At 50.9% G+C, this 24,934-nt stretch overlaps 12 protein-coding genes across 12 annotated transcripts; 6 read left to right on the top strand and 6 right to left on the bottom strand.

Moving 5' to 3' along the window:
* Positions 1 to 1,296: 1,296 nt before the first annotated feature.
* On the bottom strand, positions 1,297 to 1,842 carry BJY04DRAFT_221545 (cupredoxin domain-containing protein; the record flags this gene model as incomplete). The annotated part of the gene is made up of 1 exon (XM_073717161.1): positions 1,297 to 1,842. The coding sequence occupies one exon, from the start codon at positions 1,840 to 1,842 to the stop codon at positions 1,297 to 1,299; it is 546 nt and encodes a 181-aa protein (XP_073567785.1).
* Positions 1,843 to 3,884: 2,042 nt separating this feature from the next.
* BJY04DRAFT_230242 (sugar porter family MFS transporter) lies at positions 3,885 to 5,744 on the top strand (the record flags this gene model as incomplete). Its single annotated transcript, XM_073719246.1, has 5 exons — positions 3,885 to 4,080; positions 4,138 to 4,564; positions 4,612 to 4,978; positions 5,029 to 5,314; positions 5,362 to 5,744. The coding sequence occupies 5 exons, from the start codon at positions 3,885 to 3,887 to the stop codon at positions 5,742 to 5,744; spliced, it is 1,659 nt and encodes a 552-aa protein (XP_073567784.1).
* Positions 5,745 to 5,747: 3 nt separating this feature from the next.
* On the bottom strand, positions 5,748 to 7,272 carry BJY04DRAFT_196789 (uncharacterized protein). The gene has a single exon (XM_073712401.1). It carries the CDS (start codon positions 7,253 to 7,255, stop codon positions 5,825 to 5,827), a length of 1,431 nt encoding a protein of 476 aa, XP_073567783.1. The 5' UTR covers positions 7,256 to 7,272; the 3' UTR covers positions 5,748 to 5,824.
* Positions 7,273 to 8,012: 740 nt separating this feature from the next.
* On the bottom strand, positions 8,013 to 8,371 carry BJY04DRAFT_221542 (uncharacterized protein; the record flags this gene model as incomplete). Its single annotated transcript, XM_073717160.1, has 2 exons — positions 8,013 to 8,291; positions 8,348 to 8,371. The coding sequence occupies 2 exons, from the start codon at positions 8,369 to 8,371 to the stop codon at positions 8,013 to 8,015; spliced, it is 303 nt and encodes a 100-aa protein (XP_073567782.1).
* A 1,489-nt stretch (positions 8,372 to 9,860) lies between these two features.
* BJY04DRAFT_221541 (uncharacterized protein) lies at positions 9,861 to 10,247 on the bottom strand (the record flags this gene model as incomplete). Its single annotated transcript, XM_073717159.1, has 2 exons — positions 9,861 to 10,169; positions 10,224 to 10,247. 2 exons carry the CDS (start codon positions 10,245 to 10,247, stop codon positions 9,861 to 9,863), a joined length of 333 nt encoding a protein of 110 aa, XP_073567781.1.
* Positions 10,248 to 12,113: 1,866 nt separating this feature from the next.
* BJY04DRAFT_230241 (uncharacterized protein) lies at positions 12,114 to 14,252 on the top strand (the record flags this gene model as incomplete). Its single annotated transcript, XM_073719245.1, has 6 exons — positions 12,114 to 12,186; positions 12,243 to 12,611; positions 12,667 to 13,037; positions 13,084 to 13,617; positions 13,677 to 13,848; positions 13,903 to 14,252. The coding sequence occupies 6 exons, from the start codon at positions 12,114 to 12,116 to the stop codon at positions 14,250 to 14,252; spliced, it is 1,869 nt and encodes a 622-aa protein (XP_073567780.1).
* Positions 14,253 to 14,314: 62 nt separating this feature from the next.
* Positions 14,315 to 15,782, bottom strand: BJY04DRAFT_230240 (FAD-dependent oxidoreductase; the record flags this gene model as incomplete). The annotated part of the gene is made up of 4 exons (XM_073719244.1): positions 14,315 to 14,612; positions 14,680 to 14,905; positions 14,963 to 15,278; positions 15,342 to 15,782. 4 exons carry the CDS (start codon positions 15,780 to 15,782, stop codon positions 14,315 to 14,317), a joined length of 1,281 nt encoding a protein of 426 aa, XP_073567779.1.
* A 627-nt stretch (positions 15,783 to 16,409) lies between these two features.
* BJY04DRAFT_209542 (major facilitator superfamily domain-containing protein) lies at positions 16,410 to 18,240 on the top strand (the record flags this gene model as incomplete). Its single annotated transcript, XM_073714139.1, has 9 exons — positions 16,410 to 16,537; positions 16,585 to 16,654; positions 16,705 to 16,730; positions 16,778 to 16,865; positions 16,925 to 16,983; positions 17,035 to 17,068; positions 17,127 to 17,266; positions 17,325 to 17,367; positions 17,425 to 18,240. The coding sequence occupies 9 exons, from the start codon at positions 16,410 to 16,412 to the stop codon at positions 18,238 to 18,240; spliced, it is 1,404 nt and encodes a 467-aa protein (XP_073567778.1).
* Positions 18,241 to 18,703: 463 nt separating this feature from the next.
* On the top strand, positions 18,704 to 20,074 carry BJY04DRAFT_221537 (terpene synthase family protein; the record flags this gene model as incomplete). Its single annotated transcript, XM_073717158.1, has 8 exons — positions 18,704 to 18,855; positions 18,924 to 19,047; positions 19,101 to 19,119; positions 19,173 to 19,370; positions 19,426 to 19,582; positions 19,636 to 19,725; positions 19,783 to 19,816; positions 19,868 to 20,074. The coding sequence occupies 8 exons, from the start codon at positions 18,704 to 18,706 to the stop codon at positions 20,072 to 20,074; spliced, it is 981 nt and encodes a 326-aa protein (XP_073567777.1).
* Positions 20,075 to 20,343: 269 nt separating this feature from the next.
* BJY04DRAFT_196782 (uncharacterized protein) lies at positions 20,344 to 21,027 on the bottom strand. The gene is made up of 3 exons (XM_073712400.1): positions 20,891 to 21,027; positions 20,757 to 20,836; positions 20,344 to 20,699 (listed from the first exon to the last, which is right to left on the bottom strand). The coding sequence occupies exons 2-3, from the start codon at positions 20,799 to 20,801 to the stop codon at positions 20,430 to 20,432; spliced, it is 315 nt and encodes a 104-aa protein (XP_073567776.1). The 5' UTR covers positions 20,802 to 20,836; positions 20,891 to 21,027; the 3' UTR covers positions 20,344 to 20,429.
* On the top strand, positions 20,344 to 22,751 carry BJY04DRAFT_196780 (fungal specific transcription factor domain-containing protein). Its single transcript, XM_073712399.1, has 5 exons — positions 20,344 to 21,630; positions 21,687 to 21,822; positions 21,875 to 22,036; positions 22,088 to 22,297; positions 22,359 to 22,751. The coding sequence occupies exons 1-4, from the start codon at positions 20,871 to 20,873 to the stop codon at positions 22,260 to 22,262; spliced, it is 1,233 nt and encodes a 410-aa protein (XP_073567775.1). The 5' UTR covers positions 20,344 to 20,870; the 3' UTR covers positions 22,263 to 22,297; positions 22,359 to 22,751.
* BJY04DRAFT_209541 (major facilitator superfamily domain-containing protein) lies at positions 22,451 to 24,767 on the top strand (the record flags this gene model as incomplete). The annotated part of the gene is made up of 5 exons (XM_073714138.1): positions 22,451 to 22,703; positions 23,166 to 23,531; positions 23,576 to 23,819; positions 23,868 to 24,498; positions 24,573 to 24,767. The coding sequence occupies 5 exons, from the start codon at positions 22,451 to 22,453 to the stop codon at positions 24,765 to 24,767; spliced, it is 1,689 nt and encodes a 562-aa protein (XP_073567774.1).
* Between the last annotated feature and the right edge of the window lie 167 nt (positions 24,768 to 24,934).

The following is a 24,934-nucleotide window of genomic DNA, read 5'->3' as shown; positions in this document are numbered from 1 at the left end:
TGCAACTGCTGCTCCGGTGACTGCAGCTCCTGCGCCTGCAACTCCTGCGGCGTAAGTTTCATTCATAGTCCTCACTTTTGTTTATTCTTCTCTGGCAACCAAGTGGCTAACATAGTTGTCTCATAGCACTAAATGCCTTCTTCGTGCCGAACCGAGAACCCTTACGGAGTATTCGACGTGCTAAGATACCGACCTCCCCATTTGAAATACCCCGGGCTGCAACACCCCCTCGTGAATTGGCCCGGAGGCACGATCGAAGCCTACGTGATTTGGGAGGCATAGAAACGATAAATTGAAGGATACTGTTAGGAGCAGATGTTGTCAAGTGGATGCTGTATTTAACCGAGTCGCTCTTTTCGCAATATAACGTCGACGTTATCATACAAATGCGGCTCACCCTGTTTCCTATTGCTGTCACTGGGGCGTGGATTCTATATATCTAAATTCCTTTCTTGCTAGAGCCATGCCATCTGAATCTAGTATTGTGCACTGGATCTGATTGAAGTGCTAAGTAACTCATGGTCCGTGGTTGGTCCTTCGTTGAGTTATAGGCTCCATCTGCATGGATCGTGATATCCCAATTTGAATTCTCCCCAGGCCTCGCCAGAGCACGGGCAGCGGAGGAAGCACACCCAGGCTAGATGGCTATTCCCGCTAACACTGCTACCAGCTGGCCAAAACTCTCTTTCATTTCTCAGTTTCGCACTTGGGTCATCTCACCGTGTGAGCAATGTACTCGTTCTTACGCGCAGACATCGCCTTGCTTGATACAGTTCACATGGCGCCCCTGAACCGGCTATTGCTGCTCGAAGAAATATCAGTACTCGCAAGGCTTTTTGAGATCAACTCATATGCCCCATAGATACAAAGGGAATTAGTTCCTCCGTCATCAGACCACACTGTAGTAGGAGCTCGCCGTTGCCGAGGGGTTGCTAGCCAAGCAGCACCTCAAGTACTGTACATATTTCGAAAGGAAATAGACCAGGACTTTCTTGGCAATGTCTCTATTTAGGAGAACGAGTATGAAAGAGGGGCTCTAAGAGCTCGCCGTGAGTTGGATACATTGAAATCGATTGCGTTGTATTATGTCTAGGCAGGGAACAATCTAAAGCTATATCGTATATATAGCAAATGCAGTCTGCGAAAACCAAAGAACATTATAACATGTCAGAAACAAACTCGCTATCATCAATAGAACAATGCCAAAGAAGCCCCTTTCCCTCTATCCCGAAACCCAGCTCCTTTTCCCCTCCTCCAGCTGCATCCCTTCACACTGAACCCTGGGAAACAATTCCCCTAGAACCCCCCATCGGGATTCGGGTTACAGATAGCCTCCCCATTAACCTCCGGAATCTCCGTAACAGTATCCACAGCATTCTTCTTATACCTCGCCAAGGTGGCATCCCCATCAAAATTCTGATTAATCACTCCACTCATCCCCGCCTGGCAATGCGTGCCCTGCGGGCAGTAGTACCAAATCGGGTTCTTGTCCTCAACCACAATCTGGAATACATTCTCAGACTGCCCTTCTGATGTCGCGAACTCGAAGCCCGGAAAGAAGGACGTCCCTTCCGCGAGTGGCACGCAGGGGTTCGCGAAGTTGGATTGTACGACTGTGTGGTTTGCTGGCAGGAAGTGCCATTCGATCACGTCGCCGATTTCGGCGACGACGTTGTCTGGGTCGAAGCGGAGGGCGCCGCCCAGGGAGGCGGTTATCGAGTGGGTTACGCCTGTGAGGGGGACGGACACGGTGGGGGTCCATTCTTCGCGTTGGGTGAGGGTTGGAGCGCTGAGGACGGTTGAGGCCAGAGCGAAGACGGTGAGGGCGGCGTGGGAGATCATTTTGTTGGAAGGAGGAGTTTGTTTGGTGAAGTGGTGAGAGAGTTGGGCTGTTTGATGTTGTGGTTGTGATTGTAGAGTAGGTTGTGATGATGATTGACTGAGATACTCGAGGACGTTGGGTCCTTATATACTCTTGCGCCCCTATATAAAAGCCGTTCTTCAGCCAGAGGCTATTCCTAGCTGGAGTGTATAGCGGTGTCTTTCCGAATACGCCTCTATCCTGCGATCAGGATCGTGAAGAGGCTTGTGGTTGTTCATCGCGGAATCCTCTCAGCCCCGGGAGGCCTGACCCAACATAGCTCAACAATAAACAGTACAAGCATAGCTCGGCCCCAGAGATACTCCGCCTCCCCATAGATTAGACCAAAGCACGTGTGTGCTAAGGTTAGTAGAGCTGGAGCAGCTAAAGTTACGGTAGGGCCTTTCTGATTGGCGGCCCCCAGGTCTAAGCCCTGTCACAAAAATATCAGCCCTAGTGCTCACCACGAGGGATCTAGTGCTGAGCAACCAGCCTAGAGTGGTATAGCATAGATATGTAATCAACTACTAGTCTAATCCAACAAGACTTCCATGTTGGACCCAGGTCTAACCATGTACTGGCTGTAGATAAGCCAGGTCATGTCCCCGTCAGCCCTATTTCAGGCCATGAGCTCGCTGATGCTTATGGATGCAATTTGGACGTTGAAGTAAGCCATATTATGCTAGCAAGGCTCAGCAGCACCTGCTCCTGCGAAAAGTCACGAGTTCCAGCCTGGAAAATCCCAGGAAGCATGATTTGCATTCCGACTCTGGCTCTAATAGCCTACACAAACTGTCATAAAGCTGCTGTCGCTAGACTTTCAGATACTAAACTAGCTCGCTTTTCTATTCTGGTCAGTCCCTCACTACTTCACCTGCGATGACCGAGCAGTATATACCACGTCTTCATTACTCGGCATCGCTTCTGATGGCTGCAATGAGCTAATCAGGTGTTATTGATGTTGTTGCTATGAATAGGTTAGTCGAGCGGCTTATAATCCTATGTGCAGTTTGCTGTGTTTGCCCTTCATTCAAGCCATAGGTGGTGGAAAGTGATCAGTCGAATGCCGTATTGGGACAATGAGAGATAATCAATATCCCGAGGAATGGCCTCTCTACACCATCCAGAGATCAATTTTCAACATTCGATGTTGATGCCTGTACCTGACAGGGTATAGCCAATGGGTAGCAACCCTGCTAGTGAGTCTAAAGGCTGCTATGAAGATTGCCAGGCTGCTAGGGTATATGCTTTTATGAGTCCTCCTCGAGTTACCCTGACTAGATTCTGCAGGTATAATGCATATAACGTAGTAAGTCTCCCTCAGACACATAGCAAGGCATTTTATGCTTAGATGAGCTATTACCCGCCCACATAATGGCAAGTTATGGGTATAAAGCTATCTTAAACGGTGCAGGATAGTATTGTAGCCCTATCCGGAGCGTTTGCCACCTAACTACCCACTCTCGAACGGCATTGAGACTTGATACCGAAGGTGCATGATATAGATGGACTGGAAGATGAGAGGAGGCCAGTCAGCAAGGATGAACGGTCTCAGAGACATAAAGACGGAGAGTAGTGCCTTCCGCGTCATACAGCATGTACGGTAAATGAAGGATGTAGTTTTGTGATTCGGGAAATGCATTCCTGGCTTGCAGTATCCGCGAAGATACAGCCAGGCGGCAATTGATCGGAGTGGGAGTGACGCAGGTAACGTACGTAGATACTCCCAATGCGTTCTTCCAGAACCGGAAACTTTCCGAATCAGGGAATTCCCTGATTAGGAAAGCGCCATGTAGGCGGGTAGGGCAACTGGTTGGCCCAATCATTACCCCGACAATGCGAATAGCTTCGCCCAAAGGACTTGTAGTGGAGCCTGGGGTAATCTTGAATCTCGAGCACATTCAGTTACCGACGGTGCGGGGAAGCTTCCCAGATCGAGGGCGTTTTGTGGGGTATAAATTGATTTCCCATGATCAGTTCAGACTCTCTAATCTGGCTCCAAACTCCACCAAACTGGTCGATAATGGCTGATTCTAAACCAACTAGTAAGCTCGAGGAGCCGTCTGCCATGCACGCAGAGCACGCCGACGAAACCGCCCTCGCGACCCTCTCCGCGCAAGTCCGATACGACAATGGAGAGGTCAAAGACCTCATTCGATCTCCCTATGTCTTTGGGGCAGCAATGCTGGCTTCGTTTGGCGGCTTCTCCTTTGGCTACGGTATGGCCACTGGCCCCTCTACCCATTCGCTATGAATTATCTCACTAAATCTTCCAGACCAGGGTGTGATCTCATTGATTCTGGTCATGACCCAGTTTCGAGAAACCTATCCTGAGACCTCTCCAGATAGCTCACGCTACGGCTTCCACGTCGGATTCATGACGGCAATGCTTGAGCTCGGTGCATTTGTCGGCTGTCTATTCTTTCCATCGATCGCCGATCGTATCTCGAGGAAACGGGGTCTCACTGTCGCAACTGTGTTTTTTGTTATCGGTGCCATTATTCAGACCGCCGCCCCAAACTACGAGGCCCTTGTTGCCGGTAGATTTGTCGGGGGTATTGGAGTCGGTACACTGGCTATGGGCGCTCCGCTGTATATCTCAGAGATTGCGCCGCCGAACTGGAGAGGGTCGCTCTTGGTCTTGGAGGCGATTAGTATTGTCATCGGGGCTATTGTCGCGTACTGGGTGACATATGGCACTAGGTACTGCACCAATACCTAATCGAGAGTGCGCTGACCATGTTATATAGACTGATGGATGGAGACTGGGCCTTTCGTCTCCCATTCCTGCTCCAAATTGTTCCCGCCATCATTGTCGGCGGTGCTATCCATTTCTTCCCTTTCTCTCCAAGATGGCTCGCAATGCGTGGTCGTGATGGGGACAGTCTAACCGCTCTATCGCGCCTTCGACGACGCCCTGAGCATGATGATCAGGTCCAGTTAGAGTGGAAGGGAATTCTCGCAGAGATGCGCTTCCAAAAAGAGATACTCGACCGCGAATACCCCGATCATAGAGATCACCCCGTCAAAGCTGGTGCTCGGCAGTGGCTCAGTCTGTTTAACAAGAAGTATTTTCGGCGTACGCTTGTCGCGCTGGCTATTCCGTTCTTTCAACAGGTTAGAACCATCTTCCTGAAAAGCTGCGCGGATTGCTTACTTTTGACTAGTTCTCCGGGATCAATGCCTTTGTATACTACGCACCGACATTCTTCGAGGCACTCGGCCAGGATAGGGATACGTCGCTCATTCTATCCGGCATGATCAACATCGTTCAATTGGTCGGCGGTATTCCAATCCTCATCTACCTCGATCGTGTCGGTCGGCGGACTCTCGCTATCGCCGGAGGTATTGCGATGGCTATCCCACACCTCGTCATGTCGGGCTTGATGAACCGGTTCAGTAGCGATTGGCCGTCTAACCGCGGCATTGCCTGGTTCTGCGTTGCTCTTATCTGTAAGCCCCCCTCCGATCTGTATGAGATGTAATACTAACCCGGATAGACCTCTACGTTCTAGCCTATGCCGCCTCGTATGGCCCACTGGCCTGGGTTCTACCAGCGGAAGTCTTTCCAAGTTCTAAGCGTGCAAAGGGTGTCGGAGCTGGAACGGCTATGATCTGGCTGGCTAACTTTATTGTCGGTGTGGTCGTGCCGGAGATGTTGATCTCTATCGGATGGGGCACCTTTCTGTTCTTTGGACTGTTCTGCGTGGCTGCCACGGTTTTCTCTTACCTCTTTGTACCTGAGACGTCTGGGAAGTCTCTTGAGCAGGTTGCTGCTGTCTTTGGCGATAATCTTGCTGATGATGAGAGACAGCTACATGCGAGGATTGCAAGAGAGATATTGGCGGATTCTACTGCGACCCAGATGACAAAGGAGATATAGATATAGATTGTCTAGTCTGGGATAGGAATACAACAGCTGATCACACCACAGAAGCAGGAATTAACTCGATATACTTGCCATCACTCTGGCGGCAAATAGTAACCAGCCTCCACCCGCCGTGTATTCTTTGGCAAGGTCACCTTCCCGTAGTCGATGTCCTCGCTGGCCTCAAACTGCAGCGGGAGCCATGCGTCACTGCTAGCACCAGAACTCAAACATGCAACTCGCGCATTCCCCTCGTCATCCGCCTGCAGCGCTACCCCCCGCAACATGCCCTCCGTACGGTTGACCTTGTCCGCCATACACAACCGAGGATGTACGCCAGGCTTCAGCTCTAAGCTTTTAGCGTCTTTGCGACTCCTCACTGCTCTAAATATCCTGCCGTTCTCCCCATCCCACTCGTGCCGACACGTCGTCGGATCCCACTTCGATACGAGCGGGTACAACCATCCTGTGTAGGGATCGTTGCCGTAGACAATCCCGACGATGGCATACTCCGGCCCAACCACGATCGGCACCGCGTCGAATTTGAGAACGTAGCCTTCCTCCTTTAGATTCGACGACGCCCAAGTTCGTAGTCCCCATGCCCCGCCGACTTCCTGTACGGTTCCGTATTCAATCTGCTCGGTCTCGATATCGATCGCGCCTGTTGTACCGGGTATTAGAGTCCCACACCGGAGGAATAATCGTCGGTCGTTCTGATCTGATTCAATTCCGCATACCACCCTGTTTGCACCGGTTGTGAGGAGATACGTCGCCGACCCGGTCTTTGGTATCCGGCGGCTGAAGTTCCCGACAAATGCATAGTCAATCCCCCATCCGCTCCAGTCCAGGTGAGATGCCTGTAGGCTCTTCATGACAACAGGGATCTGCACTTCGACGCGCTTAGTGAGTTCCTTCCGGATCTTGATCTTGCTTAGTTTCAGGTGCTGGCGCGCTTTGATCAGGACGCCGAATGCCAAAGCTTGTATTGCGACGAGATACCCGTAGAACCACCCCGCTCGCGGCCCAGTCTTTCCGTCTTTCTCGAGAAGCGAGAAGATGAATTGCGCGAGAGGTTTTCCGCCGACGTCGCTGCCTAGGATGAGTCGGTTGAAGACGTAGAGCGAGTAGCTCATTCCGGATGTGAGATCGGTGGTTTTTCTCGCCCACTCGTCGAGTTCTGCCGGGTCGTACTGGTCATCTCTGTTGCCAGTATCAATATTTCGAGCAATTTCCGAGGCATATGCAACTCGGATTTGGAATTCCCGTAAGGAGCGTACAGCGGAGGCGGCTTCGGGGATTGCCTCAAGCTCTTGGATTTTGGACACTTGATGGCGGAGGGCGTTCAACAGGCCAGCTGAAATTGCGTCGATGTCTGGAAGCACGATATCGTCGTCTTCGAGGATCTCGGTCAAATCACCAACAATCTCCCACACGCTCCTGATACTACTCAGACTCTTCACCGACGAATACTTGGCGATCTTCAGCTGGCGCGCCGCATGGCCGGTAATTCCGTTCATCGAGTCCATCGGAATCCCGGTTGAAGAGACGGGAAGTGAAAGAAATTGCTGACTCGGTCTGGGGTGTTTCTTTATACGGCCGCCGGGGCGTAAGCATAAGACCCTCATGTTACACAGGTCATGCTCACAAGGCAAACGGGCTTGAATGCCCAGGTGGCTGGCTGTGGTGAGATTACCTTGAAAGAGGGGCTTGCATGTTTCGGATCATGCGGGTTGGCTGATGGTGCTGGTTCTTTGTCTTATCTGCGTCGCTGTGCGTTGATCCTGGCAGGACGCTGAACTCGATCTTGGCTGGTTCATTCAAGATTATTCTCCCGAAACGATAATGGATCGTGGTTTTGTGAAGTATAGAGTTGCTAACAGTATTGAGATCTCCCGTGGACTTACCAAATACAGAGCACTCTCACAGCTTCTCCTGGTGAATGCTATCATTCAGCCTAATACTCGTGGCAGTGAACGGGTGGAATCGGAATCGTGCGCTCATACGCGGGGTCGAAGCATTACTCTGATGTCTACTTATAGCACGTCTACAACCAGCCCTGCGTTTGCTCGCGTCTCGCTCCTTGCTATGGAAATGAACCAGGTCAGATCACGAATTCATTTGGCCCTAGGGTAATGTGAGGTACGACAAATAAGCTGATGCATCGGAACTTGCCGCAGCTAGTACCATCAACTCTATTGTTAACACGATATAGACTTGGCATATCCTACTTCTGGTGCTCATGCGATAGAAAGGTATAGTTTGCGGTCGGTTGCCATCCTCTGCTCAGCGGTCACCAGTTTGGTATTGGTCTTCGGCAGGCCAGTGACTGTCATTAGGAAAGAGATTATCGTCCGCCGTTTCATCCTCTCCGGGGTCCGAGGAAGCAAGCCAGTGGCTATCGTTGGGGAAGGCATCGTTATCGGGCAAGTCGTCGGCTCCGGCTTGGTGGTTGTCGCCAGTTAGGTGATTCTCGCGACTTGCGTGGTTGGTGTACGGGCCGCCAAGGGCTTTATTGGCCGCGATGGGTGCTGCAACTGCCACCGTCGCGGCTGTAGTTAGGGTCTACAGATGTCAGTGAGTTCTGGATGGACTTTGAAGAGATTGCGTTGCAGACATACAAGCAATATCGCGGTGACCTTCATGATCTCTAAGCAGGTTGGTGTATGAATGAGAAGAAACACCTGACACGGAGAGAGCATCTACCAAGCTGACTTCACGGACTTTATATGAGCCACCACTGCCTGCAAAGCAACTCTCCGCTCTGCATGCTTGGCCTCCATGTTCGGAATATTGATGTCGCCGTCCTCCGCTACAAATACGAAGGAAGCCGCAATCAGACGATCATAACAGCTGCGTGCAATCTAGGTGCAATCATGCTGAGCCAATGACGTTCCAGGTATCTCTCTTTCTTGCGTTGTATTTCGTTCTTGGCCCGGCGCCTCCGGCATGCCCCCGCCGTTGCGTGCTACTCCGAGGACCTAAGGGGAATCAATGCGCGAGGGACATGATACTGCGTCCGTAGCCCTTGGCATAACCACGGATGACTAGTGTAGCTGGAATCAAATGCACGACACCATTGTTTCTTTAGTGAGTGGGATTCTATCTTTTATTCGCTACCCCCAGTTGTTAAATCTTAATATCGAGTAGTATATCTCTGGGCAAGGCACTTAGAGCAGCCAGGTTCGCGCGCTGTGAGATGACCATTGCCTCCATATTGTTCCCTCACTTGGCGGGAGACTGTTATTTAAGGGACTGTTCAGAAGAGGAGACTTATAATAGGTTAGTATCAGATAAAATCTTAATGCTTCTATGTTTTATGTGCTATATAAAATTGTTGTTAATAAGTTTAACCAGGACCCTTAGGTGTATACCTATTTTACCTAGTCCCGGTTATACCTTGCCCTGATCTCCAGCCTCTTGTCTGTGCCATGTGAGTTCTATACGTCCCTTCTACCACAAAACACATTGTAAGTCTGTCCAATACAGGAACAGAACAGCTGATGACACCATAGAAGCAGGAATTAGCTCAATGTACTTGCTATCACTCTGGCGACAACGATCTTCCGACACATTTGACAGGGCTTTTCGGCGAAAGGTGATGAGTCTGGAATTGACTAAACCTACAATGAAATTAGAGTGCCTCTTGACCGAGCTTTAACGCGTCAGATCTGTCATCCTTGCTCATAGACAAGTGCAATGGTCTACTAAGTGCCACTCGATCTTCGGCGGTTGCATTTTCACCTCTGCAGCCGAAGCTCCTACCCCCAGTGCGTCCAATATGACAGTCGGGATTGGGATCATGGGTCAGGCATCGTGAGGATAGTCACCTATTTCTGCTGTTCTAACTATGAGAGGCTTTAGGTGTACATTGAGGAACCCTGACACAAAGACCGAACATATGGACGATTTACAGAAGGCATACGTTAGAGAATTTTACCCACGGCTATGGACAATCAAGAATCACATTACAACTGACCAGACTCCCAATCAATCTGACTCTCGCGTCAATACTCTACCACTAAGTTCAATTGTCTCAGCAAACCACTGCCGTTGATGCCAGCTTCCTAGAAGCACATGCCTTGGGCGCCATAGTCCGCGCTCGACTCTACCTAATGGATGTGTTTGAGACTCTCAGGACCACTCGATCTCAGTGGGATGCGCTTCATTCTCCGGCTCACCCTCACCAGGAGCAACACGGTTCCAACCGCTATCTCGTCTGTTCCATCCGCTGTCTTCGGCTTCATCGGTCCCTGGAGCTACAGGGTTCCACCCGCTATCGCGTCTGTTCCAGCCGCTGTCACCCGGCTGGTCTTTGCCAGGGCTCGCAGTATTCCAACCACTGTCTCGACTTGTGTGGGCCTCGAGGGGTGTGGCTGCCGTAAGCTTGAGAGGGCCGTCGACAGGGGCAGCGACGGCCAGTGTTGCGGCGGTCGTGAGGGCCTAGGTGGGTTAGTATGTTTCGACAAGTATCACGGAGGCGGTGGAGAAACATACAAGGAGAATTGCAGAAGGCTTCATGATAGCTGAATGGAGGTTGTTTTGTTGGTTGAGGGAGCTGAATGTTGGTTGTTGCAGAGTACAACTCATTCAACGCACAGCGGCCACGCCAAACAGGACATCCTTGACCTTTCCAAGGACATTGAAAGCTTGTCGACATTGACTTACCGGCTTTGGCTACTCGCCAAATCCTTTGAAGATGACGGCCGAAATTCACATTTTCGCGTGCATCATGTCGACTCGTGTCGCCGCAGCATCGAAAACATCAATTTGCGACTGAAAAAGGCATTTAGTGGGCTCGATTGGAACGATAGAAATGTGACTGCCGCGTTGACTAGGCTCAAATGGCCATTTACCAGTAAAGAGGTCAACGTCTTGCTTGACGAGATATCCACGCATAAAGAAACAATGACCCTTGCGCTTTCCGCCGACTCCATGGAGGCTATGTTAAGGTCCTTGACGAAGCAGGATGAAACAATTAACGACCTTGCTGATGCAAAACTCACACTCGAGGAGATTCAAACACATATTGTTGTCGACAAGCACCGACAGGATGTGCTACACTTCTTTGTGGGATATAATCCCCAGCCGAATCTTGAAACGAGTATCCGCCTTCGGCACCTCAGTACTGGTCTGTGGTTTACGGAGGGCGACGACTTCAAAGACTGGCTTGGGTCTCGCAATGGCAGACTGTGGTTAAGCGGTATTCCTGGGGCTGGAAAGACCGTTTTGGCAGGTGCTATGATACAAGAATGCCTGGCAGCTACCCAACATCCTGGCTCAACTCGAGGTTGCTGCTTTTTCTTCTGCGACTACAAGGAGGAAAAGTCACAAAGCGAGAAGAACATCAAGGGCTGCCTGGCTTCGCAACTTGCCAGGCAGAGCAATAATGCATTTGACATTTTGGCTGGGTATTACACCGACCTACACCCCAACAACGGCTTACCAAAGCCTAGTGCACCCGTTGGCCTCACTAAGAAGCTGGTAGAGATGTCCCAGACTTTTTATCAGGTGCTACTCGTCGTTGATGGTCTTGATGAGTGTGGTCCGAACTCAGGGGTGACCAAGTGCCTTGCCGGACTTGCAGACCAGGCGCCGTCGATATCAATCGCCTTGCTGAGCCGTGCGGAACAGCATATACGCTCAGCACTGGGAAAAAAGTTTCATCATATTGAAAGAGCTGCTCAGAGCGCCGATATACAAATGTATGTCCGATCAGAGTTGAAAAGGAGGATAAAGGATGGCGAACTGCGAATTCGGCGACCAAGCCTGGAGGCAGAGATTATTCAAACATTAATTGACGGTGCACAGGGAATGCAATGATGAGTCGAGGTCTGCATACATCCTCCCTGGGGGTCCCTCGTCGCAAATCGGTCGGTGGCTGCTCGTTACGCGCTACACTGAGCAAGGCAAAATCTGTGAGGGAAGTAATAGGGAACCCCATGAATGCGCAGGCTCTCGGCCGGAGGACCCGTTTGAGAAAGCCACATTCCCCTGAAGCGGGAGCTGGGAGGTACGGCTTGCTCTAGTAGGCCAGCGTCAACGCCTTAGAGGGGAATCTTTGCTTGACCATGTGGTTCGTTTGTATCAATATAGGAGGGATCTACGCGGGACGGTGGTTTATTACCCTGCGACCCCGAAATTCTGAAGTTGTCATGATATATGAGACCCTGACACTAAGGGCTATTTACTAGTATTGTTTAACTGCGACTAAGTTCAGGATGATCCATGTCTTGTGAATTTTTGCTTATGAGGGACGATGTAGATGGAGAGATAAGGGTGGATTTGGAGTAACTGGATGCCCCCGCTAGGTACCTTACCTACCGAGGCTATAAATCTGCTCGACTTCTCTTTCCCCGTCTGCCAACTAACCACAACCATCACATTATGCCACGATACCAAGGGCGCTCGGCCAAGGCATGCTGCTATTGCCGGAGCCAGAAGATAAAGTGCAGTGGCGGTACGTCCTTAAACCACCTGTTATATATGGCGGAACTGACGGATTCCTCGGTGCAGAATGGCCGTGCACAAAATGTCTGTCAGCGAAGAGAGAATGTCTCTTTGTCTCAAAAGACCGTTTGCGGTCCGTCCCGGAGGACTATATCCGCAGGTTGGAGAATGAAATAAGTCAACTAAGGCAGGCTTCACGAACGCGACCGAGCTCTGAACATGCAACGGTCCAGCCACATCCAGAACGACTGATCGAGAATACGACAACCGAGTACTTCGTTTCAAAGCTGAAAGGCGCCTGTGCTGCTCCGGCATCAGAGAGTCCACCCGTCCATCAGACAGCGGCCACGCCAGCAGGTGGAATAGCAAGCTACCCTCCTACTTCTCCCTCGATTTCTGCTTACACCTACCTTCCCCTAGATTATGACGGAGCTGGTGAGCTTTTCACAAATGCATAAGCACAAAAGCTCAACCAGGCTGACGGGCGCAGATTCTAGAGTCTCCGTCAAGCTCCCACCACAACCTTACGCCCTCCATCTCTTGGGCCAATTCGAGGCATTTATTGGGTCGGACTATCACTGGTTTCATAAACAGCATTTCTCTGCAAACGTGGAAGCAACTTATAACGATCCGCGTCGACAGGCTGTGGATAGAACCTGGCTTTGTTGCTTTTCGGTGGTTCTCGCTCTGGGTGAATCCTACAGCAGCAGAACTGCTCCCTCCTTTACACTAGGCGAATCCAGTCCGCTGAACGGTGATGGTGCACCCCCTGGACTCGACCTGTTCAAACAGGGACTCGCGCTTCTAAAGCTGTCTTATGAACAGCCGACACTGGAACAGATCGAGGCTCTTAATTTGGTGGTATGACAATCTAATGTACACGGAAAAATTGGTTCTAAGTCTCTAGGCATTCTATTCCTACTCCCTTAATCGAAGACGGACAGCATACGCCTACGCCGGAATGGCCCTACGATTAGCAAAACTCATGAATCTTCCTCTCCAGACGCACAGCGCCACTGACGCCCTTGAACTGGAACTTAGAAAACGAGTCTGGTGGACTACCCTATGCATGGACTTGATGATATGCACTGAGCTATCTCTCACGCCCACGGACACTTTTCACAGCGACACTGCTGGACTGTCAGCGAGCTCCAGCGCATCAGCGGAAGCCAGGGACGCGTTTTCTGACCCGGAGTTCCTGACTGCCCAGGTGAAACTATACCGGATTAAGTACGAAATCATCAGAAAGATCTCTGAACTACGTTCTGGCGACAGTACCGAGATGTATTCACTTCTCAACCCGTGCTTGGATGCCTTGCGCCGATGGCGGTTGGGTTTCCCACACTCCTTGGAATATACCGCAAATGACGGATTCTCATCTTCCACCCTATCTTGCCCTGAAATGCGCACCATTGCGTCGCTTCTGTTGAGATATAATCAGGTTCCTCTGGTTCCTTGACCCTGACTTTTTATCACGATCGCTGACTAGTGATTTCCCAGTGCCATATTCTCCTCCTTCGTCCGTTATTACTCCAACAGCTATCGGCTATCGTCAGTAGCGAGCACGATCTTTTAGACAGGACCGGGCTCACCTCTCTGAATGCAGAATGCTTACGTTCAGCGCAAGATAATAGCCGGATCCAACTTGCTTTATCGAGGTGCGACCGTATAGGTAAACCCGGACCCTGTCTTTCGTTCCGGGAGTCATGGTACTGATTCATAGTAGCAAAATTCGGCTTCTGGGAGTCACTACACATCTTCTCAAGTCTCACTATTCAAATCATTGCGAATTTTATGATGGATAGGGAACCATCGTCCTTTCCAATCGGTACCCAGGTGTCGCTTTATGCTAAGCAACGCATTTTGCTCGGCGAGATGGCGCGTGCCGGCAATCTGGCCTCGAGAGATCATGAAAAGATGATAGAAGATATCGAGGGGCTTTTTGCTACTGGCCAAGGAGATGTGAGAGATGCAGAGAATATTGTGGACTCTGCTATGTGGTCTGATTTTTTCGATAATGAAAATACGGGCTTTGATTTCCTCGATCCGTTTCCTGCAGGGCTGGAGGGATGGTAATGCTCTTATAGTTTCCAACAATAATACACATTCACGCCGAACAGAGCTGTACTCCAGCAGCCTTAGATCTTCGCTGGGATGGTCTTGCTATTCCTCCCCTTCCACCCGTCCAGCTCGCCCAGATCCCTCTGTGGCCATGGATGAGGCTCCTTCCCGGTCTTTGGGGGCGTCGCTCCAAACCGCCATTTCCAGAGCTCTGCGTACTCTGGGTCCAGCTTGCCCTCAATCATATCTGCTATATACTTGCCAATGACAGGCATGAACTTGAAACCGTGGCCCGAGCCAGCTGTACCGATGTAGAGATTCTTCGTGTTCGGGTAGGGGCAGACGCGGAAGTTGACGTCCTTAGTATCGCCGTCCCTGGTAGAATAAAAGAGTGGTTAGCCTGGTCAAGGTGTGATAAATGAAGGGACGTGTGTCGACTTACCAGCACATGCGAGTAGAAACCCATTCGCGGTCTGCTAGCTCGGGAATCATATCACGAACAAAGGATCGCATTTCGTCCTCAATTTGTCGAGGAACGCCGTCTTGTGGGTAGTCGGCGTGCGAATGGCCGAGAGATGCACCCTTGACGTGCGAGTTGTAGTAGTTGGTGATGAAGCGGCAGCTGCATAGCTTGAGCAGGTTGTTCTCGTCGGGGGGGAATAGGATGCCTAAGCAAATGTTATCGTGAGTATGGAAACGCCTTCGGTGCTTGAATGTATGCTCACCCTGCTCAAAATCATCCACAATCGGAAGGTTCTTGTACTTCTCGGCCTCCTCTGGTGTCAACTGGATGACGCCCACACAGTGTGACCGGGCGACAATCTCGTCCTTTGCTTCCACCAGTGCTGCAGTATTCGCACCCGTGCAGAGAATGACAATATCCGCCAGATGGGTTGTACCGTTAGCCGATAAGGCCCCAATGCATTCCCCGTGTGCATCGTACAGCAGCTGCTTCACATACCCATCATCGCCAGAAACATACTTGACACCGTTGGCTTGAGCGGCTTGGGCGAATCGGAGGAGGGCTTGACCTGAGGGAACCTGAGAAATCATTAGTCGATCGCTATACTACCAACAACAAGGATTCAAATCGTTAGAACATACCCATCCAGCCTCGGGACTCCACAGATTCATCCACCCATCAAAAGACCCCGTGAACTCCGGCCAGGTCTCCTTCGTCTCAGCAATGCTCATCCACCTGACGGACTTCTTGTTTGCTTTGACGGCACTTTCGTGTGCAGCCTTGAGAAACTCCCGAGTCAGATCGTGCGCCGACATGATCCAACCGGTTGGCCGGAACATGCCTCGAAACAAGGAGTTCGGGTCCTTCCATACGGCCATAGCTTCTAGGCCGAGCTTTGTGTAGAGTGGATTGGGGTAGTCATACCGCACGATCTTGTTCAGGTCTGTCGCTGCGGCGTCGAGGGATGGGGCTGGGTGTCTGTCGAGGACAGTGATGTTTGCGTACCCGCGGTGGGAGAGGTGGTAGGCGGTTGACGTGCCGAAGGCGCCTCCGCCGATGATTAGAGCAGACGGCTGAGACATTTGCGATGGATTGGAGGGGAACTAATGCCTCTTGTGCTGACGAAGTGCTTGTAATGTTGCTTGTAGCACCTGGTATATATATCTTCGACTTTGTCAGGGCGGAGGGACTAGCCAGTGAGCTCCAACACTTCACCGGGTCATACGGGATTTAGGCCCCCCTATCTGGCCGTAGCGGCCGATGCTATCTGCCCTCAGAAAGCGATAGATAAATGTTCAACAACGCCCTGAAAGCCGATTGGGACAGATATGCTCGCCCATCTCCAACCCCAACTGGCGGGGCCGGTTTGTGCGGCCGATGGCCAATGAAATCAGTTGAATGAGCCGTAGCGGCCGACCATGATGTATACAGTCCTCGACACTGCGGGGGCAACACGCTGAATCTGGGGTTGAGTATACTTTCTCCTGTTAGGTGGGTCTTTTGATAGATAAGAGAGATGCTGTAACAGTGTGTGAGGTATAAAGAGCCTTCCCTTTCCACTCTCTCTGCTGTATCCATGCTCACGCTGCCAATACTTATTCGTATCAAGACACCCCCGAGGCTCCGGTACCATGGAAGACATTAAACTCAAGACTGTCAGACCAGACAAGGACAAGGTCGAGTGTGGCCTGGCCCTGAACCTCCCGGCTATGCCTCCCTTGCTGCAACCCCTTACCGAGGAGGAAAGAAACAACCTCGAGAAGCGTTTGAGGAGGAAGCTTGATATACGCTTGATGCCGATGCTGGTTTTGATCTATATCTTGAACTATCTCGATAGGTGTGTTTTGAGTTTATATTGAACCAAAGCCCTTACTGATTTGCTAGGAACGCTATCGCGGCTGCAAAGCTTGCAGGAATCGAAGACGAGCTGAACCTCACCTCCGTCCAGTTTCAGGTACAGATAGAGGGCTCAAGGAAGCGTACGCGATGACTGACTTGTTGCAGACCTGTGTCAGCATTCTCTTTGTCGGGTAGGTCGTGGACATTGTCCGTTGGGTATCTTGCTGATCACAGGCAGATACATCCTTATGCAAGTGCCCTCAAACCTATTCCTCAATCGGATCGGAAAGCCCGCGATGTACCTTCCCGCTTGCATGGTTGTCTGGGTAAGGGTTCAATAACATTCTCAAGGTGGACGGTACAGACGCTAAAAATGCCATGACAGGGTATACTGTGTGGCGCAAGCGGCGCTGTACAGGACTATGGTGGTCTTCTGGCTTGTCGGTGCGTGGACATTAACCTGATATTGCGCCGCTGACGTATTGAGATCCTCAGATTCCTGCTTGGTTTTGTCGAAGCGGCATATTTTGTAAGACGCTTGCTGAGGTCGGCTTTGCTAAAGCCTCGATGGCTGACCATCTCTATAGCCCGGTTGCATGGCAACACTCAGTGCTTGGTACACTAGAAAAGAGCTCTCGCTACGAACTGCAATCTTATACTGCGGGTCTCTTCTGTCAGGGGCATTTTCCGGTCTTATTGCTGCGGGTATAACAGACGGCATGGATGGGTGAGCGATTGATCAACGCTTGCAAGGCTGGCTAGGTTAGAGACTAACGTTTGGATAGTGTTCGAGGTCTGCTAGCTTGGAGATGGATCTTTCTAATTGAAGTAAGTCATCTGAAAAAACAGTCAGTTCTAGCAGCTGCTAATATGGTCATCATGTAGGGCTCGATCACCGTCGTCGTCGCCTTCGCTGCATTCTTTGTCCTCCCAAACTTCCCCCATAACAGCAAAGGTTTCTCTGAGCAAGAAAGACAAATGGCCATGTGGCGAGTGAACGCGGACATTGGTGCGGACTCCGATGACGAGGAGAATAAAAATCTCCTCGCAGGCTTCAAATCTTGCGTTGTAGACTATAAAACGTGGTTCCTGGTGGTCATGGCATTCGGCTCGACATCCAGTGGCACGATCAGCAACTTCTTTCCGACCGTGGTGGAAGGTCTTGGATATGATCGTATTCGCACTCTGCTCCTGACGGCCCCTCCATATCTGCTGTCATGTATTGTTGCGATGGCTGTTTCTCGCAATGCGGACCGTACGGGAGAGCGATATCTCCATTTCACCATCCCTCTCTGCGTCTCGATCGCGGGGTTCATCATCTCTGCTGCCACCACGCAGCTTGGCTCCCGCTACTTTGCGATGATGATTATGCTCCCGGGGGTCTACACGGCCTTCATCCTGTCGATCGCCTGGGTCGCGAACACGATCCCCCGACCCACCGCTAAGCGTGCAGCTGCCCTGGCGCTAGCCAACGCAATCGCGAACTGTTCCTCCATCTACAGCCCTTATCTCTACCCAAGTAGTGGGGCGCCTCGGTATATTCTCGCGATGAGTGTGAATGCTGCAACCTCGCTGTTGGCGATTATGTATGCGACTATCTTTCGGATTATCTTGAAGACGTTGAATAGGAGGCTTGATGAGGAGGAAGTTGACCATGGAGAGAGCGTCCAGGGTCTTAGGGGTTTCCGATATCTTGTATAGCCTCTTCATCTCACTAGGATACCGAGTATATTGCTTCTGCGGAATGGGCAGTGCTAGCCGTTAACAACCTGGAATACGTGAGTCGCTGCGACAAGCGACAAAAATATCTTCAGCGCTGACTGCATAAGGCATTACTCGCGTACCTCCGTTCTCACCGCAAGCCACGGGGCATTCTTCAGCTCGGGCAGTCCGAACCGAAGACCGATCGGCTCCCATTGGGGCCGCATAGAGCGAGCTGCAGCGCTCGGCCTGCAGAACCAGAACTGGCTGGCTGGCTTTCAGGTTTCTGCTCACAACGTGGCTGCCGAAGAAATTTTTATCCCGACTGTGGCTGGCTGGGTCTTTGTGCCCCGATAATCCATCAGGGCAGATTGTATATAGACTTGTATATAGAACTGAGATATCGGGCTCACAATGACATTGTCAACCAACTTTCTAGTCCCTCTCACACCTTTCTCTCAAGATGTTCCACAATCAAGAAGAAATCTGGCGCTCAATACACGGCCAAAAGGTCGACATCCCAAACCTTCTACAGCTCTTCCCAACATGGACCCTCAAATTGCATCCAGAGTATGCGCGAGCGAGAGATGAAGTCTTGAATCCGTGGATTCGCCGGTCTGTCTATCATTATTTTATTCTATCGAGATCCTCGAAGACCCTTGCTGATTTCAATTTTTCCGCAGATGGGTCGACAACGAGCGAACATGCTACAAACTCCAGAAAGCAGAGTTTGGTATCTTCGCCGCTATACTATGTGCCGATGCGCCATATGATCGGTTCTGCACAGTTGCAAAATATTTTACTTGGGTTGGTGATCTCAGAATCTGATGGGGATGATTTTACTGACTATTATCGTCCAGTACTATCTCTGGGATGACAGTAAGCCGCCACCGCCGCTCACTACATACCTTCCTCTCTAATATGGATATCAGTCTACGACTGTGGAACACTGAAAGGGAGTAGCGCGTTTGAGATGGCTCAATATAGGGAGGTCAGCATGCAATACATCAAGCACCACCTGCTTCCCGAGCACCCTCAGCCGGACCTATCTACCTACTCCGCGGAATTACAGAAGGCGCTACTGTGCTGGGAGGAGGTTGGAAGCCACATTCAAAGCGTCTGTTCACAAGGTATGTTATTCGATGAGGCTTTCTGAAAATTGTTGCTGAAGTTTACACTCAACAGAGACTCGGGAAATACTTTGCGATGAGATGCTCAATTACATGCAAGCCGTTGGCGACTCAAACGAGCTGTTCGATGGAGGAAAGCCGCCGTCTCTCGAGGCATATTGGAAGAGGAGAGACTGCGCCGCTGGAATATATCCTGGCATTGCTACTATTCCGTTCGTCCCTCGTCCTGACCTGCGTGGTATGCTAATGACCTAACACATGACAGCTTTGTGTACGGCGTGGATATTACCCGGTCTGATGTATCGAACCCGGCCATGAAGAAGCTTTGGAAACATACATCGTTCGCCGTTCATATGTATGCCCATCCTTGACTAGTCTGAAGTCTAACCTTACTGACTCATGTACTTCCCAGCGCCAACGACATGCTGTCACTCCGAAAAGAACTTGTAAGTCCCTAGCTAGTCCGACTACGCAGTTCAATTGCTGACCAGAACAAGAACGATGGACAACTCGAGAACCTCGTGCCCGTTTTAGCATTGAACAAACAACTATCCATGAACGAAGCGATGCAACAAGCTACGACTACGCCAAAGAGAACGCGGTTGGCATGGAAGAATCTGTACACGCCGTGCGAGAGAGCCTGGGGAACGCGGGACTCTCACTGGCCGAAGCCTTCCGTCAAGGATGCTCAGACCTCGCTGTAGGCCTCATTTACTGGAGGTATATATTTCCATACTCCCCTTACACCCGACACTTGATTGACTGACGATGCTGGCAGTTACTCGGGCCAGCGATACTTCAAACCACACGAGATCGACGCCCAAGGCATGGTGCACTTCCACATAAGCGCACTGGAGCCTCCTAAGCAAACATCGATGGAGAGATACAGGTCGCACATCCCATTTGCCATCGTCACGTCATGCCTTGCGCTGTTTTCGACTGCAGTTTTACTCCTCCAGCCGTGGTCAAAGTCTTACCCGACACTCCGTTGACGAACAGGAGACGAGGCAGTCTTTCGTACAAGCATTTTGCAGTCCAGTGATAATGCGATGTCTTGGGCTATTGGGTGTTGAGGCGTTGAACTAGATCCATATCTTTTTTTTTGGCTTTGCTATTAAAATAGAAGGGAATAATTGTCGTTATCACTACCAATAGACAAGAAATATTAAGATTACGTGGTCCCACCAGATCCCGATCTCGGCCTCTGCTTTGGCCTCCAGCTCCAGCCCACTCGATTCTCTTTCCCACCATGCATTTGACAACATGGACATGCCAGAGAGCGCTCGTGTTCGTCTGGCATGTGAATTGTGCCGCAAGCGTAAGCGTAAGGTTCGTTCTCGTGTCATGGCCTGTGTGACCCGATCGGCTGCTGACGATTGCTGATAGTGCGACGGCCTGCAACCACGGTGCTTCGGATGTGTGAGTAGGCATGTAGAATGTCGCTATGAGACTAACAGGCCGCCAAGGTATGGACTGCACGAGAACTAACCTGGTAGCGCGATGATGTTGACGGTGCGCAGATTGAAACGCGACGCGGCTTATGTGTCTGATCTGGAGAATCAGATCGACTTCCTGAAGGGGGAGCTGCGTCGACTCGAGCGGAGCAATAATCAAGAACCCAATGGAGAAGCGAGGCTAGATGTTCCTGAAAATTTAGAGCGTTCTGCGAGTGCCACACGTCGACACAAAAGTGATCAGATGTCTTCAAGGGCGACAGAAAGCCGAACGCCAATCGACGACGTAAGCTCGTTAATGTGGCGGCTCGAACTCGCTGACTCCGGGGAGAAGGTATTCCTAGGACCATCAGGGAACTTTGCTCTATATGGAGACGTGCAGGAAGCCATAACAGAAAGCGCTGTGTCCCCTACACAAACACCAAAAATACGAAATACAGTAGTGGCTATGGAAGCATCGCCGGATGACAGTGAGGATTATATCACAAGCCACCTCCTTGATCTTTTCGAACAGTTCGTCAATCCAATACACTTTTTTCTCGATCATGCCACACTTGCTGAGGCCCGACGCGATGATCTGGACCCGGAGGTAACCCTGGTCAAATACGCTGCTGTTGCTGCAGGGTCTCTATTATCTGATGATGAGGGCCATCGCAAATTTGGTGACGATGCAGCTGAGGCTGTCGACGCGACTATTCTCCCTGCTTGTCGCCAGTATCCTAGCATTCCGCTTGTTCAAGCGTTGGCCATCATGTGCTGGCGTGAGCTGGGCCTTGAACACCATAACATGGCTTGGATGTACAACTGTATGCCCAATATCAACTCGCTGTAGAAGCTAGAATCTCTTGCTGACCATGAATAGCAATGTGCGCTAGTATGGCTCTACATCTTGGGCTGCCCGTGATATCCCTCAAGGTCTTAGATCAGGATGGTGAGCAAACAACCCGGACAAGCAGCGCACAGCTCACAGCTGCTTGGTCTTCAATCTTGATTGACAGGTATGGACACCTAGCTGTCCGTATATTGACAGTCTTTAATACTCCGGAGCAGGATTGCAACGTCCCTTCTCGGGCGAAACTGCATAATTCCGTGGCAAAGGGTGAAAGCGGTTTCATACATCGAAGGGATCGCGACAGATCCCACTCTTGAAGAGGTCGCTTTCGATTACCATTGCCGGCTGTGGTTTATTCATGATCAGTGCATGGACCAGATGTATGCTCTATCACTTGCAGGCTGTCATGTCCTCTACTAAGTGTATTACAGCTACTGCTTTAACTTCAGCGAGCTTAGCGAGTCGGACAAACAGAAGCGGCTTGTATATGCTCGCGAGCAGCTGCTGGCATATAGTCGCAATCTAGATTCACGCCTATCACTCGTACTATACTTGCTCGCAGCGGGAGCAGATTCATGTTGCGGCGTGGCCACCTGTTTTCGATGACGATGAAAGTGGTCTACATTCTATGACGCGACAAGGTACGGTCGCCGATTGCTTGAACAGCTTACCATGATGTGTGACCGGCTGATGCTGTATAAGGAACCGAAACCCTCTCCAAGGCCTATGCAATGGAATCCCAGTCGTATGTGCTTTGTACGACCGCAGTGATCAGCCAGGCGGGAATTGATAAGATGAGCACCCAGGCTGGTGCTGTGATGAATACACCTGGGGGCGGTTTCTCGGCCGTGTATGGCCCTGATGGACGATTACTCTCTACCTTCATACCTAGCACGGAAGAGGGGATCGTGTATGCGGACCTGGATATGGATGAGATCTATAAGTCGAGGGCGTTTGTAGATCTATGTGGCCACTATAGCCGGCCGGATTTGCTTTGGCTCGGGGTGGACAATTCGGTGAAGGCTCATGTAAGGGAGAGCAAGCAGGGTGAGAGCGAGCAGCGGGGTCTTGACTCAACTGCTGCTGTAGATATAGTAGAGTAGGTGATGATTAGTTTTAACTCCCTAGATTGACCAGACGTGCTGTCTTGCATCTTGAACAATGTAGCTTGATGGGTTCGTATCGTCCCTGGCGGTTCCCATCCGCCTATGATTCCCTTTTAACAAATAGCAAATCAAATTGATCTCTCAATCAGAGCAGGACAATAAGGGAGAAGTTACCTATGGTACCTAGCGGCGGAAGAGTTGAAGCCGCCTCGATAGCCCCAATGTACACTGATAACAGGAGTCTTACTTCCAGCATTATATATCCAAGGATACCATCGCTCCCCTGCCAACAATTAAAAAATCAATATCATGGCTTTCGAAATCTTGGAACCGGCTACGGGCCTTCAGCCGTCATCGACATTCAAGCTTCAACCCACCCACAATACACGGAATGTCGACCAAGCGCTTGTCCCTGTCCCTTCTCGATCTCCACTAGACCCGTTAAACTGGTCGCGCACGAAGAAAGAACTGTTGTTTGCCACTATTATCTTCGGCTCCTGTGCCACTGGCTCCTTGGGGTCTGTGCTAGTTCCGGGGTTTGCGGTGATATCTGCAGAGCTGGATGTCGACTTGTCCAGTGTGACGCTGCTGAATGGTAGCCTGGTGATGGCACTAGGGGTCAGCGCCTATCTTTGCGCATGCTGTGCTTCTGTTTATGGAAAGCGTGTGCTTTATTTGGTTACTACGATCGTCCTTGTAGTGTCATGCTGCTGGGCGGCCGCGTCTCCCTCATACGCTCGCTCCTTGCATCCCGCATCTTTCAAGGTTAGTTCAATCTCATGTAATATACTCAGTTCTCTGACACTTGACAAGGCCTCAGTATGGGTGGTTTCTTTGCTCTCGCCGGAACGGCCTCTATCAATGAGGTTTTCTTCGTCCACGAGCGAGGACTTCGTGTTGGACTGTGGAATTTTGGCGTCATTGCCTCCGTCAACCTTACCCCTGTCATCAGTGGCTATATCATTTCGAAATTATCGTGGCGCTGGAGTTTCTGGTTGGAGGGTATTCTATTCGGAGTCCTTCTGGCTGCGGTCATCTTGTGCTTTCCTGAGACATCGTTTAATCGTCATGCTGTTGAGATTTCCCAAAGCGATCGTCAACCAAGTGCATTGGAAAAGGACTACATTCAAGCCGCCCTGGACTCGGTCCAGAAAGAATCACGTCCCTCATCTCCAGCTCGCTGGCTTGCCACCTTTGTGCTCGGGGATGCTTCCACCCGAGCGCCAGCCCAGCACAACATCCTTGCCGCCTGCATTAACCCTCTCCGCATGCTGTTACATCCGGTAGTGATATGGGAATGCATCATGTGGGCCGTCGTATTCACCTGGACAATCCTGCTGGGTGCTGTCGCGTCGCAGATATTCACCGCGCCTCCATACAATATGACCACTGTCGCGATCGGAAATCTCACAGGTATTGCTCCCTTCATCGGCTCTGCCCTCGGCACGATTGTCGGTGGCTGGCTGTGCGATGCTTTGGGTCGGGTGTTTTCTTCTCGGAATGGTGGCGTGTATGAACCCGAGTTCCGTCTTCTCGTCATGCCGCTCGCAACTATCACAATGGCAGCCGGATCCTTTGGGCTTGGAGAAGCAATAGAGAACGGCGCAGAGCCCGTTGTCTGCGGGGTGTTCATGGCAATCCTCAATTTCGCTATCGGTGTGGGATGTACGGGGATTGTGGCGTATACGAATGATGTCTGTGGCCAGGCAGCGGGTGACGCATTTGGACTTGCAATGGTAAGCTACGTTCCCTCTTGATTGTCGCCTCTCCCTGTTGGGATGCAGCAGCATTGTCTAACTATTCTGGACAGGTCGTCAAGAGTGCATTTGCCTTTGGACTGAGCTTTGTCTTCAACGACTTCCTTGCTAGAAGTGGCCCGCTGGTGTTTTTTTCAACGTTTGGCGCTCTCACGGTCGGTGTCATGCTCACCACCATTCCCTTGTATGTTTATGGGAAGAGGATTAGGGCTTGGGCGGAACAATCGCGATACATTGGTAGAAGCTGATGGATACTCGTATCGTACTGCGTGGAGAGAAACAATCAACCTGCCGCCCCATGCGAGCTTTAATCAAGGAACGCTGCACAACTGCAGGTTATCTACTTGTAATTCAGCGCCGATTGGGCCGTGAGGGTATCGCGTCCTGCCGTGAAACGATCACAAGCGCAATATAT

Source organism: Aspergillus karnatakaensis (assembly GCF_047715665.1).
Source record: "Aspergillus karnatakaensis strain CBS 102800 unplaced genomic scaffold BJY04scaffold_50, whole genome shotgun sequence".
Classification (NCBI taxonomy): Eukaryota; Fungi; Ascomycota; class Eurotiomycetes; order Eurotiales; family Aspergillaceae; genus Aspergillus; species Aspergillus karnatakaensis.
This window is presented reverse-complemented; position numbering and strand designations above follow the sequence as displayed.

Excerpts from the sequence above, each read along its gene's own strand:
- BJY04DRAFT_196789 (XM_073712401.1), bottom strand. The coding sequence starts at position 7,255 with ATGGACTCGATGAACGGAATTACCGGCCATGCGGCGCGCCAGCTGAAG.
- BJY04DRAFT_196782 (XM_073712400.1), bottom strand. The coding sequence starts at position 20,801 with ATGCCTACTCACACATCCGAAGCACCGTGGTTGCAGGCCGTCGCA. Across the intron at positions 20,700-20,756 it reads CGTGGTTGCAGGCCGTCGCA|CTTACGCTTACGCTTGCGGC; the intron begins CTATCAGCAATC and ends ACGAGAACGAAC.
- BJY04DRAFT_196780 (XM_073712399.1), top strand. The coding sequence starts at position 20,871 with ATGATGTTGACGGTGCGCAGATTGAAACGCGACGCGGCTTATGTGTCT. Across the intron at positions 21,631-21,686 it reads CATGGCTTGGATGTACAACT|CAATGTGCGCTAGTATGGCT; the intron begins GTATGCCCAATA and ends GACCATGAATAG. Across the intron at positions 22,037-22,087 it reads GATCAGTGCATGGACCAGAT|CTACTGCTTTAACTTCAGCG; the intron begins GTATGCTCTATC and ends AGTGTATTACAG.